General features: G+C 65.2%; 2 protein-coding genes across 3 annotated transcripts in view; one reads left to right on the top strand and one right to left on the bottom strand.

The window, feature by feature from the left end:
* Positions 1–43: 43 nt before the first annotated feature.
* Positions 44–16,331, top strand: MTSS2 (MTSS I-BAR domain containing 2). 2 transcript variants are annotated; one of them, XM_079760059.1, is made up of 14 exons: positions 44–177; positions 4,914–4,975; positions 5,063–5,136; positions 5,939–6,023; positions 6,103–6,194; positions 6,274–6,348; positions 7,596–7,753; positions 8,372–8,479; positions 9,320–9,417; positions 10,722–10,944; positions 12,611–12,685; positions 12,941–13,111; positions 13,259–13,424; positions 13,500–16,331. In XM_079760059.1, exons 1-14 carry the CDS (start codon positions 109–111, stop codon positions 14,261–14,263), a joined length of 2,220 nt encoding a protein of 739 aa, XP_079616185.1. In that variant the 5' UTR covers positions 44–108; the 3' UTR covers positions 14,264–16,331. The 2 variants fall into 2 exon arrangements, with proteins under 2 accessions (XP_079616185.1, XP_079616186.1); XM_079760060.1 differs by having other exon boundaries at positions 10,818–10,944; positions 13,500–16,330.
* Positions 16,332–16,522: 191 nt separating this feature from the next.
* The window catches only part of IL34 (interleukin 34), a 44,135-nt gene continuing 43,103 nt past the window's right edge, over positions 16,523–17,554 (bottom strand). Inside the window, 1 exon segment of the mRNA XM_079760062.1 lies at positions 16,523–17,355. Within this exon segment, the coding sequence (XP_079616188.1) occupies positions 17,261–17,355 (95 nt within the window). The 3' untranslated portion in view covers positions 16,523–17,260.

Genomic DNA, 17,554 nt, shown 5'->3' with positions numbered 1-17,554 from the left:
GCGCCCCGAGGCGGCAGGCCCGGCCGGGCCCGGAGCGAGCGCCCGCCGCGGCCCGGCTCTCCCGCCGGCTGCCCGCGACCCGCCTGCGCCCCGCCGCCCAGCCCGAGCATGGAGACGGCGGAGAAGGAGTGCGGCGCCCTGGGCGGGCTCTTCCAGGCTATCGTCAACGACATGAAGGTAACGGGGCGCGCGAGCGCGGGTGCGGGGTCCCCTTGGGGGCGCGCGGCGGCGGCCGCCGTGCCCTGCTGTCTGCGCCGCGGGGTCTGTGTGTCCTTGGCTGGCCTGCGTCTGCTGTGCGCCCGGGTCCCCGGCCGCCTGTCTGGGTGCTCGTGTGTCGGGGTGTCCGTGTGGTCCCCAGGGTCCATGCTCTGGGTCATCCGAAGCGCAGCGCCCCCATGGGTTCGCCAGCGGAGCCTGCGCACACCCGGGCTCCCTGCGCCCCAGACCTTCACACCATGAATGAGGTTTGGCTCCTGGGGTGCCTCTATGGACCTTTAACAGGTCCGGGTCTCTCCGGCCTCCGCCCCCTACCACCACCATGGCCCCCCCATACCTCTAAGGCTGGCCTTGACGCCCCGTCCATGCTGTCACCACCAAAGCAGGGGAAAATAATTAAGCGGAGAACCGTTAACTCCTTCCCCACCGGCCTTGCCCTCTGTGCCGACCCTGCGACTGTCACCACCCCCCCTTCGGCCCCCCAAAACAAGCTGCAGAACTCCAAGGTCTCCCGGCTGAGTGTCCCTGCTACCAAGGCCTCTGTCCTTACCTTGGGAGGAGGAGCGGAGAAGGGTGGGATTGGCAGAGCAACCCCAAGGGAGGGAGGGCCTTCCCTACCCTACCTCCACCCCAGGCCTCAGCTCCAGCCCCTCCCCTCATTGCCCACCGTCAGCTGGAGCAGGCCACCCATTCCTGGCCCACCATTGGCTCACCGGGTGGGGAAACCGAGGCCAGGGAATGACTCAAGGTCATTTAGGAGACTGTTAGACACTGTCCCTGACCTCACCCCATCTTTGTCGATCTAGGAGGCCAGGGGCATCCTTCCCCAAAGAGGCCAGGTGGCAGGGCCGGCTCGGGCTGACAGGCAGGACGGGGTCAGGAGCGGTTCCTGCCCTTCTCCTTCGGGGTGGGGAAGGAGAAAGGAGGACTGGATTCCCACGGGAACTCCGAGAGCCCCCGCCCGCCCAGCCTCTCACACTTCCGAGTACACAGCACAACCCCAGGTGACATCACAGGCCCAGGAGGAAACCACTCACTGAGGTGCTCAGGCAGGCCCTGGGGAGGTGGGGGGTTACAGGCGTGGGGGGCCCCACGGGCAGCTGCCAGGGACCTGCTCCCCACAAGGGGCCCGAAGCCCCCTGGCCTGGGACTACGGGTAGGCAGCCTGTAGGTGCCCCCCACCCCCATACGGGGTGCTTCCCCTAAGACCGTCATCCCTTGCAAATCTACCTCAGCCCCTCTGGCCCGGAAGAGAGCTGGCCTCTCTCTGCCTTCAGCAGCTCCTCCTGCCCTGTGGGCATCACAGCCCTGGCACCAGGATCTCCTTCTGGGACCGGGCAGCCCGGACCACCCCCCCCCCCCAGCCACTCCCAGGGCCGGCACCCTCCTCCTGCTGGCAGCCTCTCCAAAGCACTGCAGAGAGCAGCAGCTCTTGCTCAGAGAGGTAGGACCCTCTCTCCCTCTCCAGTGTACCTGCAAGGAACTTGGGGATAAGACGGAAGCCAACGGGCCCAGGTTACAGCAAGAGATTCAGGCAGGATTTTCTGACGGGGAGGCAAAATGGGAGAGATTTCACCTGGGGTGATTGCCAAGCGCACATATTCCCTACCTGTGACACAGGCATGTGTTCTGGCCAGGGACAGAGCAGGGGACTGGGCCACCTGCAGGCCCATCACCTGGCTTTAGGGGACCGCCTCTGGCTTCCACAGAGGGTGGCCATGTCAAGAGCATGACCTTGCCCCATGAGGCTTCTCCACAGCGTGTCCGCAGGCCCCACCGCAGCCCAGCCTGGCCCTTCTGAGGGCCCACACCTTGGCTTGGGGGCTGGAGGGAAGGGCTCCCCGAGCTGTGCCTGGAGCTGGAAGGGTGTGGAGGCGGGCACCCACTCAGGGGTGGGGAGGGGGCTCTCAGGAGCTTTCCCTGCTTGCTGTGCCTCGTTGGACTCGGCTCAGATGCCCTCTGGGTGCCAGGAAGCCCACTGAAGCCCACAGAGGGGCAGGGACTTGCCTAAAATGCCAGACTGGGCTCCGTACCTGGGCTCTGCTTCGGTCCCCACCTGCCCGGGCAGCACCCTCAGCCGAGTGAATGGGGCCTCCTCCCAGCACTGGCCCATCCGGAAAACGGGGCCATAACTTCTGCCTGCCCTCTCAGGAGTGGTGAGTGTCCCCCAGACACAGAGGCCCTGGCTGGGCTCCTGGCAGGGAGGGAGGGATCCCATGGCCCCGTTAGCCAGCATTCACTGCGCACTTACTAGGCGTTGGCGCATGCTAAGTGCTTTCCAGGCAGTGCCTCCTCAGGTCTCTCCAAGCATGTCAAACTCATGGCCCGACGGGCCGCATGCCTCATGTATACCATCCGACCACGAGTGTAACATGCTTGCTCTACACTGACCCCACGAAGGAGGTATGCTTCCCATCCTGATCTTACAGGTGAGGAGACCGAGGCTCAGAGAGGGGTCCCTGGCCCAGGGTCACCTGGAAAACCCTCTCTCTGGGGTTGTAGCCTGGGTCACTCACCTGCACAGCCAATGCTAAGACCACGTCCAGCACCCAGAGTCTCCGAGGGCCAGGGTCCCCAGGGCCTCCTCATGGGTCGTATCCCTCCCACGTGGACACCTCTAGGGACAAGCGTGTCACCTTCCCCTTCTCCTGTCCACCACTGTGCTGGGGGCCGAGCTGGGAGTTTCTCCCATCCCTGCAGTCCCTGGCCTCTCCCCACCCGGATGCCCAGAGACTCATCCCCCCGCAGCTTCTACCTGGACCGCAGTGACCCGTCAGCCAGGGATCAGATCCTGACTGCCACTCGGCAGCCTCGGGCAAGTCTAGCCTTCATCTCTCGAGCCTCTCGTCTCTAGAATGGGGGTGATCAGTATTCATTCCACAGGGCCGTTGGAAGGATTCGAGGCGATCACACAGTGACAGGGCTCAGCACTCCGCAGGCACGTGATCAGCAGCGATCACTGTCACTAGTGAGAACAGCCCAGCGTCTTAGAGCCTGCCGCCGGGCGTGGGCCCAGGGAAGACTGAGGACGCGCTCCGGGACGCTGGCTGCTCCGGCCCCTCAGATCTTCACCTCTGGGGCCCTTTATGAATTCCCAGGGGGGGTGGAGTCCTCGGGCCATCTGCTGAGGAGGAACTGGGCCTGGCCTCCCCACGCCCCATCTTGTCCCCTCTGCACGAGAGAGCGAGGCTGGGAAGGTCCGAGATGGAGTGAGCCTGGCTGGGTCGAAGCTGTAGGGAGGACGGACTTTTCTCTGCCTGGTTTCACCTCGTCCCTTGCTCTCTCAGGCTGCCCAGGGGCCTGCAGAGGTTTCCTGGGGGCCAGGACGGCTGCACTACCCCCACCCCCACCCCCTCGCATCGTCTTTCCTCCCTGGAGGTCTCATCTCAGCAAGGGGCTGGAGGGGTGGCGATGGTAGGGGGGTGCCACCTTTCAGAAGACCCCTGGGGGTGCCAAGGTGAGGGTCAGCCCCTCGGGCCTGCCAGGGAGGACCCTTTCCCCTGAGCTGTGCCCAGTGGTGGCCGCCCACCCACGGCCTCCCCTTCCCCCTCCAGCTCCAGCCTGTGTGAACTTCTCAAATATTTGCTTTCCCTGGGCACTGGTTGGGCTGGGCTGGGAGGGGAGGGAGCTTCTGAGGTTCCCAGAGGCCGCCCCGTCTCCTGTCCACCCTGCAGGCTGTCCTCGGCCGAAGAGGCCATTTCAGAGCTGCCCTGGGGTTCCAGCCCAGCAAAGCCTCCCTCAGGCGGGGCAGGGTCTCTGCCTCCCGTTTTCCTTGGGATTAGCCACAGCGCCTCATCCCACACGGCAGGGCGGGTTGGAAACCCGTGGGGCTGGGGCTTTGCTGGCCCCCGGCTCCCTTTCTAAGGCTGAGGCCTCCACGGGGCCCTTGGGCCAGGACCCAGCGGTCATGGGAAGGCACGTTAGCCGCCCTTGGGCCGGGGCTGAGGTTTCTCCGAGACCCAGCGGCCATGGGAAGGCACGTTAGCCGGAAGAGCCCCTTGATTAGACTGGACAGCTCGGTCGCCAGGAGCCTGGCCTCCCTACTGGGACCCCCCCCCCGCCAACTTGGAGCTTTGGGCCAGGCTGGGATAAAGGCCACACTGTGTCCCCAGGAGGGGAGGGAGGGGAGCCGGGGGTGGAGAAAGGTGGCTCTGTTGGCCGCACAAGGCCCCATTCAGCCCAGGGCCTGGCTGTCCCGGGCAGGCTGGCCGGGCCCTGCGGCTGTCACACCCTCCCCGGGCCTGGGAGCCACTGCTGCTGGCCGGGATGGGTGCTGGCTGGGCTGGCAGCAGCTTCCAGGGCACAGAGTAGGGCCCTCAGGGGCCCCAGTAGAGACCTGGAGTGCCTTGAGCCCTGCCCCTCCCGGTGCCATGGGGAGCATCCAGGGCCACGTCCGGGGGAACATGGAGCCCTTCATGCGGCTCAGCCCAAATCCCCTGCCAGGCCCAGGGCAGCCCCGAGCACACAGCACCTGCCATTTACTGTTTTCACCTCCCTTGAGGGAGGATGTGACTGTAGACAGGAGGCCGAACTTCCTGATTGTCAGAGGCATCTGTTCCAGGGCCAGGACTTCCTCCTGCGCCCGCCTCCGTCCTTGGTCCTCTGTCCCGCCAGAGGGCCCAGGAGCCTCCCTCTCCCGGGGGCAAGGGAGCCCGGCAGCCCTGTGGCACCTCACTTCCTCCCCGTCTCCTCCGCAGAGCTCCTACCCCATCTGGGAGGACTTCAACTCCAAGGCCACGAAGCTGCACTCCCAGCTAAGGTGAGGCTGCTTGGGCGCCCCGACCCGGGAGGGGCCGGGGGACGTGAGGACACCTCCCCACAGACCCTCCACTGTCCATCTCCCCAGGACCACTGTGCTGGCTGCTGTGGCCTTCTTGGACGCCTTCCAGAAAGTGGCCGATATGGCCACCAACACCCGAGGTGGGGAGGGGCACGGCCGGAGGTTGGGGGGCCCCGGGTGAGGCTCAGAGGCTGGGACTGTGGGCCAGGGAGAGGACACCAGGCCCAGAGTCGGGATCTTGAGTTCTGCTCCCTCACGGAAGGGGCTGCTGTTGAGAAAGGGAGCCTCTCGTCACCAGAGGCACGCAAGCAGGAGTGGGTGACGGCGTCAGGGACGTCACAGGGGCTTCCGTTCTTGCTATGGGGCGCCCTTTGACCCCTCAGCCACAGTTGTTCACCGTCTGTACAGTGGGTCTGAGTATGGCGACTTTCCACCCCCTCCTCTGCCCTCAGAGGGACACGGGGCAGTGAGCCTTCCCTGTTGGCTCTGGCGTCTCCTTTGCTTTCTGGTCTGAGGAGCGGGGACCTGGGTCCCCTGTTCCTTCAGGTGGTGAGAACCAAGGCAGTGGGCTGGTGCTGGGACTCACACCTGCATCTGGGCACACCTGGGGTGGTTCCTGGTGGGGGAGGGGACCTGGGCTGGCTCTTTGGCTGTCTTTGGTTCTGACCTCTCCCAGCTGAGCGAAGGGCTCCTGACCACAACAGCACCTGCAACTGCAGAAGGCTGGCATGGCCGGCATGGGCAGGGTCTTGGTGGGGCTCGGTAACTCCTGGGGAAGATCAAATGCCCCATGGGACGGACCCGCAGGATTGTGGGATGCTGGGGACAGGATGGGCGGGACGCGGCCTGGCCTTCGCAGGCCAGCGCGCCCCCTCGTGGCCAAGGCCGGGAGTGCAGAGGTCCCGATGGGCCCTTTCCCATGCCACGCGCTTGCCTCGCCAGGGGCCACACGGGACATCGGCTCGGCGCTCACGCGCATGTGCATGCGCCACCGCAGCATCGAGACCAAGCTGCGGCAGTTCACCAAGTGAGTGGGCGCCGCGGGCGGGCAGGGGTGTCGCAGGAGACACCCCTGCTGGCCCTGACCTGCACACCCGTGTCCGCAGCGCCCTGCTGGAGAGCCTCATCAACCCGCTGCAGGAGCGCATCGAGGACTGGAAGAAGTCCGTCAACCAGTTGGACAAGGACCACGCGAAAGGTGAGGCTGGGGCTCCCCCGGGTTCCCACCCCCACACGGCAGAGACCCCAGCACAGCTCTCCTCTCTCGTCACCTGCAGAGTACAAACGGGCCCGGCATGAGATCAAGAAGAAGTCTTCAGACACGCTGAAGCTGCAGAAGAAAGCACGCAAAGGTAGAGCCCAGAGCTGCCCGTCCGGGCACAGCCCCCTGGACCCCCACTCCATGGACCCCACTGCCCTCTGGGGTTTCCCAGGGCATCATCCTGGCCAGAGGGGCCCTATCCTGGACACAAGACCCTCCGCCCTGTTGGGTGGGACAGAGGGAGCCTCCCTGCACCCAGACCAGGCCCCAACCTCCCCTCTCAGGAGGTGGCCGGAGGCTCCACCGGCCCACGCGCACATACACTCCCCCCTCCCCCCTCCCTCCCCCGCCCCGGAGTGGCTCTGTCCATCGGCTGTCTTTCACACATTCTCTCTTTCTCTGTCTCTCCTCTTCCTTCCACATCCTTCCTGTAGAGCTACTTGGTAAGTCAAATGTCCATCTCTCCAGCTGCTTCTCCCGTCCTTGTCGCATTTGTCTGTCTCCCCAGCTCAGGGCCATTGGAAAGAGCTTCTCCCAGCTGAGGAGGTCGGCCTAGTGAGGGAGGGGCCTGGGGCACAGTTCCCCGGGGGCCCTGTGGCCAGGGATGACTCCGGGGCCACTGCTGGGTCAGTCTGCCAGGTCAAGAGGGGTTGGACCGCCCTGGGGGGGTGGGGGCACAGGCCTTGTCTGTCTTGCCCCCACCCGCCCGCCACCCAGAATTCTTACCTGTCACCTCCCCACTTCCTGTCTCATTGCTCCTCTACATCCTCTTCTCGCCTCTCTCTGCCTCTCACTGCTTCTTGGTGTTGCCATTGCTGTCCTGTGCATTGCTCCCTGAGCTGAGGGGGGCCCACATGGAGACACCCCTCTCCCTGCTCCCAGAGCCCAGCCCCTGCTCTCCTGACAGGGCCTGGAGGACAGCTGAGCCCCATGCTCTACTTTGCCCACCCCTACCCGCTCCAGTACCCTAGGAGGCGAGAGGGTGCCTCCTGCAGGCAGTGAGAGTCCTGGGGGGTGGAGGTCTCCTCTGGGCCCCCCCGAGCACAGCTGTTCCAAGGGGGGCCCTGGCGCTGCCCAGGACTCTGCCCGCCCCAGGGTCTGGGTGGCTTTGCAGCTTTGGTGTCTTTCCTGTGTACATGTCTGTCTGTCTGTCCGTCTTCTTTGCCTGCTCTGGGGACCAGTCCCTCTACAAGTCCCGGAGTCCTGACTGCCCTCCCCAGGTCCCTGGCCCCCATGGCAGTGCCCAGCCCCCAGCCAGGGACACCACCACGGGGCCTGAGCCATGGATGCAGCCAACGGGCTGGGTCCCCAGCGCGGCCTCTCCTCCCCACCCTCCAGGGAAAGGCGACCTGCAGCCCCAGCTGGACAGCGCCCTGCAGGACGTCAACGACATGTACCTGCTGCTGGAGGAGACGGAGAAGCAGGCGGTGCGCCGGGCCCTGATCGAGGAGCGCGGCCGCTTCTGCACCTTCATCACCTTCCTGCAGCCTGTGGTGGTGGGTCCCTGGGGCAGCGTGGCATTGGGCATCCCACCCTTGGCCTGGCTGGGGTCCCCTTGGGTGCTCCCATCACCACATCCAAGAATCAGGATTTGGGAACTACTGGGCATGCGCCCTTCTTTTGTTTTTTAATATATTTTTATTGAGAGGGAGAGAGAGAAAAACATAAATGGTGAGAGAGAATCACTTATGGGCTGCCTCCTACACACCCCCCACTGGGGATCGAGCCCGCAACCCAGGCATGTGCCCCGGCCGGGAATCGAACTGGGATCTCCAGGGCCGTGAGTTCTTGTTGGTGACTTGGTGTCAGCGGGCTGGGCCAGGCCCAGGGTTGACCCCTTGACCTTGGAGAAAGGCCACTCTCGGTGGTCCCTAGCTGGGTGTGTCCAGTGCTAAACACTCCTACCCAAAGGCCTGTCTCAGCTCATCATCACCTGTGTGTCTGGCAGACGGTCACGCCGGCCCCCGGCTGTGCAGGCCTGGCCTCCTGCAGGCCCAGCAGCACTGTCTGTGGGGGAAGGGTGAGGGAGGAGGGGCCAGGTGAGGCCTGTTCCCCCAGGTGGGCAGGCACGGGCAGGGGGCAGGGCCAGCGGCCCTCACTCACTTCTTCCTCAGAACGGCGAGCTGACCATGCTGGGAGAGATCACCCACCTGCAGGGCATCATCGACGACCTGGTGGTGCTAACCGCAGAGCCCCACAAGCTGCCGCCTGCCAGCGAGCAGGTATGGTCAGGCCTGGGCACAGGGAAAGGACGCGAGGGGACAGCCCGCCCTTGGCTGGGGGCAGTAGAGGAGAAAGGGGGACCGCATTTGGGGGAGACAGCTGAGGACAAAGGACCGGACATGTCCTGACACCCACTGTGGGGCACCCAGGGGCACCTGCCCAGGTGAGAGGTGATGTCCCCCAGGACCCAGTAGGGGCTCAGACTGAGTGCAGATGGACAGAAGTCCCGGATTCATGGGGCTTGGCCCTGACCCTGCCCGCCTCGCCCCCCACCCTGCTCCCACTGCGCCAGGGTCAGTCCCGGGCAGCCTGCGGCATCGCTCTTCCTGGGCACTCGCAGTGCCCAGCACTTCCCACGGCCATCAGCGCATCCCCCGCCAAGACAGGAGGCTCGGAGGGGTCTAGAACTTGCCTGAGGGGCACACAGAGCCGGGATTCAAACCCCCTGGTGTCCTTTATGGTCACTCTCCCCTGACTTCCCTGCCAGCGACAGCGTGTCCTCAGGGGCCCTGCTTCTGCCCTATCCCCAGCCTGGCCCGGGCCGGGCTCAGAGCTGACTGTGTGTGGACTGAGCCTGGCCCCCTGGGCAGCGTCCCTGAGGAACAGGGTGGAACCTGCCAGGCATCGCCCCAGCCCTCTGGCAGCCTTGCTTCCCGCCCCAAGGAAGGAGCTTTTATTAGGAAAGGGCTAGCGGGGCTTCAAACTCCTGGGGGTCTCCCGCTGGGGCCGGGTTCTCGGTTGAGACGAGAGTAGGAGGGCCCTGGGCCTACCAGCCCCCTGGGGGACCCCAAGAAATGATAAGGCCCACGACCTCCATTCCTGTCCCTGTCCCTGTCCAGGTGATCAAAGACCTGAAGGGCTCGGACTACAGCTGGTCCTACCAGACCCCACCCTCGTCGCCCAGCAGCTCCAGCTCCCGCAAGTCCAGCATGTGCAGGTCAGTGGGGGGCGCAGGCACGGGGAGGCTCCCACCAAAACTGCATCAAGAGTTGCTCCGGGGCCCCACGATTCACACAGTTCCTGCGTCACTGAGGGATTTGCAGATGTAGAGGAAGAGTACACCCAGCACGGGGCTGCCGTGGGGCCGGGGGAGGGGTCTGTGCAGGAGCAGCTGCATTTATGGAGCAACAACCCATGCCTGGGGCCGTGCTCGGTGCCTCATGCGTTTTCTGTACTGACTCCTAACGCACTGTGTTGGGTAAGGGGTTGTCCCCGTTTCATAGAAGGGGAAACTGAGACCTAAGACCCAGAGTCCCAGCAGAGCAGGTAACCATTGACTCTGCCAGGCCCAGCGCAGGCTGGGGGAATCCTAAGAATCTAAGGTTGGGGAGAGGCGTGGAGGCTTCTGGAAGCATGTGCTGAGGCCGCCAGCTGACAGACGCTCCAGCTGGCTGGTTCCCAAGAGCTGGTGCCTGGGCAGCCGCCACGGGCCCGAACCCCAGCCTGGCCCCGGGTCTCGCTGGGCACCAGGGCAGGACATGGAGAAGATACGTAAGGATCGAGGCTCCTTGGGTGGGAAGGCAGTGAGCACAGAGCAAGTTTCTCGTTCTGGGGGAGCCCCCTGGGCCGGGCACCCCTTCCCCAGCACCCCCTCTGGCTGGGCACCACTCCTGCAGGGAGAGGAGGGCCCGGGTCTACTGGACCCGGGTGTCGGCATCACAGGAGGGAGTGTTGATTGCAGAGACACCCCTGACCAGAGACAGGGCTTGGGGGGGGGTCAGGATCACACTCAGGAAGGCAGCCTACATCGCCCGGGGGTGCAGCGGGGTGCAGAGGATGTGAGCGGCAGGGCTGGACACCCTCGGGGTGGAGGACGAGGCAGTGGCGGGCCACAAATCCAATTAGGGTTTGATGGCAGTCGGACTTGCAGAGGACAGTGTGGAAAGAATCAGACTGGTGTCTGGTCCTAGCGCAACTGGAAGCTGGCGCCTGGTGACTCAGTTTCCTCGTTAACCTAAGGCCTCCTGCTCTAAGGGCAGCATAGGAGGCAGAGAGCCCGCCTCCCCCCCGGCGTGCCCTCACCCCGGGGGTCTCTGGTGCTGTCCTCTGCCCAGGCCCACCCTGTCCCACGGCCCCAGAACCCAGCTCCCCTGGCACCTGGGTCTCAGGACCTTGTAGTCTAACATTGTCTTTTCCTTCCTCTGCCCCTCACCTGTCTCCCACCCCCGTCTTTCACCTTCCCTCCCACACACACCCCTGTGTCTCCCTGTCTGGCTGCTGTCCCCCCGTTCACTCCCCCAGCGCCCCCAGCAGCAGTGGCAGTGCCAAGGGTGGCGGAGCCCCGTGGCCTGGGGGCGCCCAAACATACTCACCCAGTTCCACCTGTCGCTACCGCAGCCTGGCGCAGCCAGCCACCGCCACCGCCCGCCTCTCCAGCATCTCCTCCCACGACTCGGGCTTCGTCTCCCAGGATGCTGCCTACTCCAAGCCTCCCTCGCCCATGCCTTCAGACATCACCAGCCAGGTGAGGGGGTGTCCGGCCTCCTGCCAGCCTTGGGCTGTCCGCGTGTGGGGCCGCCCCACTGGGGACGAACCGGGTTCACCGCCTCAAGGCTCTAAGGGGACGTGGGGACGGTCTTGGAGCGGCCACACGGCCCGGCCGTGTCAGCAGGAGGCTTGTGGCCCCGCGTCCTCGCCTGCTCCCTTCGGGCCCCGGGAGCTGGGTGGGCAGCGGGCCGGCTCACTCCAAACCTGAGACGGGCCTAAGGCTCTCGCGGGGGAGGCCCAGTTCCCGCCGCCTCCGTGAGATGGACAGCGGGGGTCAGGCCGCGTGCCCGGGCTTCCACTGGGGCTCAGCACGCATCTCTGCTCTCCTGCCCAAGGATGTCCCCGTGGCACTGACCCCTCCCTGTGCCGGCTCCTTCCTGTCATCACACAGACAAGCTCTGGGATCATCTTAAAGGCCCTCCTCCCCGCCCCCCACCTCCCGCCATCAAGTCCCCTTCACAGCACAACTTCTCAAAGCGTTGTCTGCACCGCCCGTCTCTACCTCACTTCCCATTCACTCCCAACCCCAGAGAGAAAGATCGCCATTTTAAAAACATTTTATTGATTTGAGAGAGAGAAACAGAGATTTGTTGTCCCACTTACTCATGCAGTCAGTGGTTGCTTCTTGTATGTGCCCTGACCGGGGATCGAACCCCCAACCTTGGGGTCCTGAGACGATGCTCTAACCAGCTGAGCTACCCGGCCACGGCAGAAAAGCAGCAATGTTTTCATAGCTGCTCTTTAGCAGAGTGAGGAAGGCCCTTTCTATTCCCAGTTTGAGTGTGGTCGGTTTTGTTTTGGGTTTTTTTCATGACTAAGTGCTGAGTTTTCCTCATCCTTTTTTTTTTTAATTCTCACTGAGCATCTGCCCTGTGTCTGCCCGTGCTTGTCTTTTGTTCATTTTGTTTTGAGTTGAGTTGGGGCCTCCCACAGGGACTTCTGCTCCCACATTCTACTGAAACGGCTCTCGAGGGCCCTCATCTGCGCCCCCACCCCCCGCGGCACAGCTGACCCTGCTTCCTCCACTGATCCCAGGTGTCACCTGCTTGTTTCCTCCCTCACCAGCGGCTCTCGTCACTCTCCTTGGCTGGACCTTCCTCTTCCCAGCCACAGACTGGCGGCCTGAGGGCCTCCAACCTTTTCTCTAGCTCCTCTCACCACGAGGTGACCTCATTCTGTCCCACGGTCGCTGCATTTGTGGCTCCAACCCCGACTTCTCCCCGAACCCCTGACTTGTAAATACAGTGGCCGCCGTGAGTGGATGCCTAACAGGCAGCTCAGCTTAACAGGTGCCGGAGGGAACTCTGGACCCCACCCTTCCCCAGGCCGGCCCTTCTCAGAAAGCCGACACCACCAGCCAGCTGCTCACGCCAGACCCCCTGCTGCCGCCCTGTCTCTCGTTCCCTTGCCCACACATCCAGGCCGCCAGCTGCAGGCCTGTCACTCATTCTCAGAATGGGCCGGGGGGGGGGGGGGCGTCAGAGCTGGTGGTGTGTGCTCTGGTGCTGCGTTCCGCTGCGGGTGCTCTCAGCTGTGGCCCTGGTGGGGGGCGTGTGGCGGGGCGGGTGCTGGTGGGACCCCCGCTGCATGCCGCCATGACCAGCTCTGTTCTCTCCTCCGGCCTCCCCGCCGCTGCATGGCAGAAGTCCTCCAGCTCTGCGTCCTCCGAGGCCTCGGAAACCTGCCAGTCCGTTAGCGAGTGCAGCTCCCCCACCTCGGTCAGTGCTCCCACCTGCTACCGGGCGCAGGGAGGGCCCGGTCCACCCAGCGGTGGTGCACGCAGCCCCTCCCCACACACTCATGTCTTTCCCTCCGGGGACCTGTTAGCCTGCCCCTGCCCCTGGCGGGGCGGAGGGCGCACAGCACCCGCCATACTTGGTCCGTGATTGGGAGCCTGAGGCCCCGCTTGGGCCGGAAACCCTGACCCTCAACTACAGCGAGGGGCCCCCTGACCCGCCTGCCATGCCCTGCAGGACTGGGCCAAGGCCGGCCCCCACGAGCAGCCCTCCACCCTGCAGCGGAGGAAGGACCGCGTGGAGCTCCTGAGAGACACGGAGCCAGGCCCGGCCAGCGGGGGCAGCCTGGGCCCCGGCGGAGACGAAGCGCCCCGACCCCGCATGTCCCCTGCCACCATTGCAGCCAAGGTAGGCGGCGGCTCCCTGGGCACCCCAGCCGGGCCCCACCTTCACCCCCAGACCGGTGCCGGCTCTGCCCCTGGCGGGCGCTCCCTGGAGTCCAGGTTGAGGGGGGCTGCAGGGGAGCGAGGCTCAGCCTGCAGTCTTACCCCCCAGCACGGTGAGGAGGTGTCCCCGGCGGCCAGTGACCTGGCCATGGTGCTGACCCGCGGCCTGAGCCTGGAGCACCAGAAGAGCAGCCGGGACTCGCTGCAGTACTCCAGCGGCTACAGCACGCAGACCACCACGCCCTCCTGCTCGGAGGACACCATCCCCTCCCAAGGTAGGCCCCGGGGCTGGGGCGGGGTCCCGGGCCGGCGGCCCCCTGGCCCCGGCCCACTGCATCCCGTGCCCCCAGGCTCCGACTACGACTGCTACTCGGTGAATGGGGACGCCGACGGCGAGGGCCCGCCCGAGTTCGACAAGTCATCCACCATCCCTCGCAACAGCAACATCGCCCAGAACTACCGCCGCCTGCTCCAGACCAAGCGCCCGGCCTCCACCGCCGGGCTGCCCACCGCCGGGCTGCCCACCGCCTCGGGCGCACCCCCCGGCGTGGCCACCATCCGCCGAACGCCCTCCACGAAGCCCACCGTGCGCCGCGCCCTGTCCAGCGCCGGCCCCATCCCCATCAGGCCGCCCATCGTCCCCGTGAAGACACCCACGGTGCCCGACTCCCCCAGCTACGCGGGGCCCACGCGGGCGGGCAGCGAGGAGTGCGTCTTCTATGGCGACGAGGCCGCCTCGCCCCTGGCGCCGGACCTGGTGAAGGCCTCCCCCAAGAGGCTGAGCCTGCCCAACACGGCCTGGGCCAGCCCGACCCCCGAGCCTGCCGGCTACCCCGGGCCGGGGGCCGAGGACGAGGAGCAGCAGCAGCTGGCCGCCAACCGGCACAGCCTGGTGGAGAAGCTCGGCGAGCTGGTGGCCGGCGCCCATGCCCTGGGCGAGGGCCAGTTCCCCTTCCCCACCGCCCTGTCGGCCACCCCCACGGAGGGGACGCCCACCCCGCCCACAGCAGCCCCCGGCGACGCCCCGGCTGAAGACATGCTGGTGGCCATCCGGCGGGGGGTGCGGCTCCGCAGGACCGTCACCAACGACAGGTCGGCGCCCCGCATCTTGTGATGGCGCCGCCCTCCGCCTTCTGGCCCCGTGCGAGCGAGGCAGCTGCCCAGCCAGGAGAGCAGAGCCAGGCAAGCCTTTTCTCCTCAAGTCACAAGGCAGAGCCACTTCGAGGAGGACTCAACATGGACACAGAAAGTGACTTCTTACAGACCTCACGGCGACGGAGCTGCCGGCCTGGAACTGGATTGGGAGCCCATTTTATACTGTCCTTGCCTATCTGTCCCATCTCCCCCTCCCCGCAGGCCCTGCCTTCCCCATCTCAGCGAGCCCCGAGCGGCTCCCCTGCCCGTGGCCTGGGCTGGGCTGCGGTGCCACAGCCTAGCTAACCTGTTGGCTTCGCCCAGGGCCCGCAGTGCCTCGGGCCTTTCTGAACTGAGCCCTTCTCCTCCCCTCCCCTGCCTCTCCCTGAGGGAGGCTGTAGGGGCCAGGCGCCCAATCAGCTAAGGTAGCAGGTGTGACTGAAGAGGTGAGCGGATGGTGGTGGTCTCAGGGGCAAGTGAAGTTGGGAGGCCAGCCCGCCACGGGGGCTAGGGGCCTAGGGCCCAGTCTCCGGGAGAAAATGCAGGGAGCCTGCCTGGAGGGGCTGGGTTGGGGGGCAGGGAAGGAGTCAGAGGCTCTGGGTGAGGGGGCCAGCCCCCGTCGATTGGGCACATCAGGCCTAATTCGGGTGGCGCTTGGCTCACAGCTGCAGCCACCTTTGGGGGTGGGGGGTGATTTTACGAGTATAATAAAGTGGAGCTGCCTGGACAAGGACTGTGTGTGGGGACAGGGTGGACGATACAGGGTGTGTCCAAGAGTGCCTGAGGGACAGGGCCCCGCCGTGGTCTGGTGGGCCCATGGCAGGAGGAGGAGGACCCATCGGCTCCCCCAAAGCCCAGTGATTGATAGCTGTTCTCTCCAGCCTGGAGCCAAATCAAGGGCGTCCGGCTGGTCGGGGGTGGGGTCCTCTGGCCAGGCCGGGCTGAGGGAAGTCCGGGGAGATTGGCTTTGACTCTCTGTTGCCAGAGGAGACGCCAACCCAGGATGCATCCCTCACCCTCCATGCACCACGTTGTGCCAACTCTAAGGTAAAAGCAGGTGCGCCTCCGGAGAGGAGGGCTCCCCGAGGCCCGCAGAGCTGGGCGCGGGTGGCAGGGCCAGGGCAGGGGCCTCCTGGGTGGGTCAGCGTTACCTGGTCTGGACGGGACGGGGTTGGTCGGAGTCTCCCAGCTGGAGGTCTTGGTGGTTCTTGTGCTGGGATCCAGGTGGGGCAGGGGAACCAAGGCCACCTCCGAGTGGAGGGAGCCCCGGCTCCGGGGATGATGGAGAAGGTACCTGTAAGTCGCTAGGTCAGCACAAGCTTGCTGAGTGCCCGGGCCAACCCCGGGGCGAAGGGGGGCCCGGGGCGAAGGGGGCCTGAGGGCCGGAGAGCAGGTGGCCAGTCTGGGCGGCCCCGGAGCGGGTGACACCGCCCCCTCCCTCGGCTGTCAGGCGTGGCCTGGGAGGAGGATGCAGGATGTGTGATGGGAGCAGGGCACGGAGCATTGGGGGGAGGCTGGGTCCTTGTGCCCCCAGAGGAAAAACTTGCCTCCGGGCGGGGGGGGGCTTTGGAGGTTCAGGGAGGGTGTGCCCCACCTTGCTCGTCCCCCTCCCCTCCCAGCCACCCCGGGGCTGTACATAACTAACTCATCCCCTGACCGCCTCTCATCCATTTAGTGACCACCCCCGGGATCCGAGCCAGCCATCCCGCGTCAGACTTCGGTTGGGGACTTTACGTCTGTTTTATTTTTCATTTTGTACAGAGGCATTCTTTTCAAAGTCTTTTGACTGAAGTAACTTTTCTGGTGCTGTTGTTAACTTGTTCCTTCTTTTAATTTATTTCCCTACCCCAGGCCTCCCTCCTGCCTCCCACTCAGCCTTTCTTCCCTTCGCCTCATCCCATCTGAACCATTTCCTTTCTTTCCTGTGGGTTTTGGTTTCGAATAAATTATCCTCTCCACTCCTCGCCCTCCAGCCACCCTGCCCCTGATTTAATAGTCACGGCTACAAGTAACAATGCACTGTGAAGATCCAGTATTAATAAAGTTGTACTGTAATTAACACCTGCCTCGCCTGGCTTCCTGCCTCCCCGCTGCTCCCCTGCCTGCAGCACCCCTGCACCCCACCCTTTCCTACCTGGATCCCAGCCTGCGAGCGGGGCTCCCCGGAACCAGGGCTCCGCAGCAGGGGCAGGAGCGGCCAGGGCTGTGCCGGGACCTACACCGTGGCAGGCTTCCGCTCCATCCCTGCCGGGGCTGTCAGGGCAGCCAGGGGGCGGGAGGGCTAAGGCACTGCAGGGTCAGCCCCCTGGGGCGGGGCTGCAGGAATTCAGTCCCTCAAATGCCCACCATTCTAGCGCCCAGCCAGGCTCTGCCAGACGGCACCCCCAGGCCCTGGCCCTCCAGCCCTTCCCAGCCACACGTGGGCTGGAGCAGGAGGGGAGGGAGGGAGGGACTCGCAGGTTCACCCTCCCAGATGCAAAGCAAAACAAATGAAAACAAAATAAAGTGGGTGTTTAATAGAAAAAAAATGAACTGGCAGAGAACCCACTGTGGCAAGATACGGCATTTGGCTCTGCCCTCTCCCCAGCCTGGCTGAGTCCTGTGTCCTCCACGCCCACCTGCCCACCTGGCTCAGCTCCTGGTCGGTGCCAGGAGGGGCCGCGAGCTGTCCTGTTCACCTCTAGGTGTCCCCAGGCCCCCCAAACTCCCTGAGAGACCTTGTGAGGCACTGAGGGTGGGAAGCTGAGCCTTCCCCACCCCACCTCCTCACAGGATCCCCCCAAAGGAAAAACGCCCTCCCTGGGCCTCTCCCAAGGGGGGGCGCCCCCACTACCCAGCGACATCTCAGGCCCGGTCCGAGGTGGGAGCGCCTCACCGGGCGCTGGGCAGGAGGCCTCCCTCTGCCCTCAGGAGCTACAGCGAGCCTGGTGGCCCTGGAGCCGGAGCGGGCCAGGGAGCAGGCTGCTGGGGCGCACAGCTAGGCGGCCACACACTGCGACGGGGGCTCTGGGCTGTGGGGCTGAGGGCTGGGCACCTTACAGTCCTGCCAATTGAGGATGGATGTTTCTTTACCTGCAGGGGAGAGGGGAAAAACCGCAGGAGTGGTCAGCACTCACCTTGTCCCCAGTCCGAGCCCTATTGCTCCTGTTCCCACACCCAGAGCCCATCTCAGCTTCCAGAAATGGCCCGTCGCCCTGCGGAGCGGAGGGCACACCCAGGAGGGTGCCAGCTCTGGCCCCCCGTCCCCCCGCCCGGCCCAGCCCCTCCCACC

Source organism: Cnephaeus nilssonii (genome assembly GCF_951640355.1).
Source record: "Cnephaeus nilssonii genome assembly, chromosome: 20".
Taxonomy (NCBI): domain Eukaryota; kingdom Metazoa; phylum Chordata; class Mammalia; order Chiroptera; family Vespertilionidae; genus Cnephaeus; species Cnephaeus nilssonii.
The sequence above is the reverse complement of the archived record's forward strand: the minus strand, read 5'-3'. Positions and strand labels throughout refer to the sequence as shown.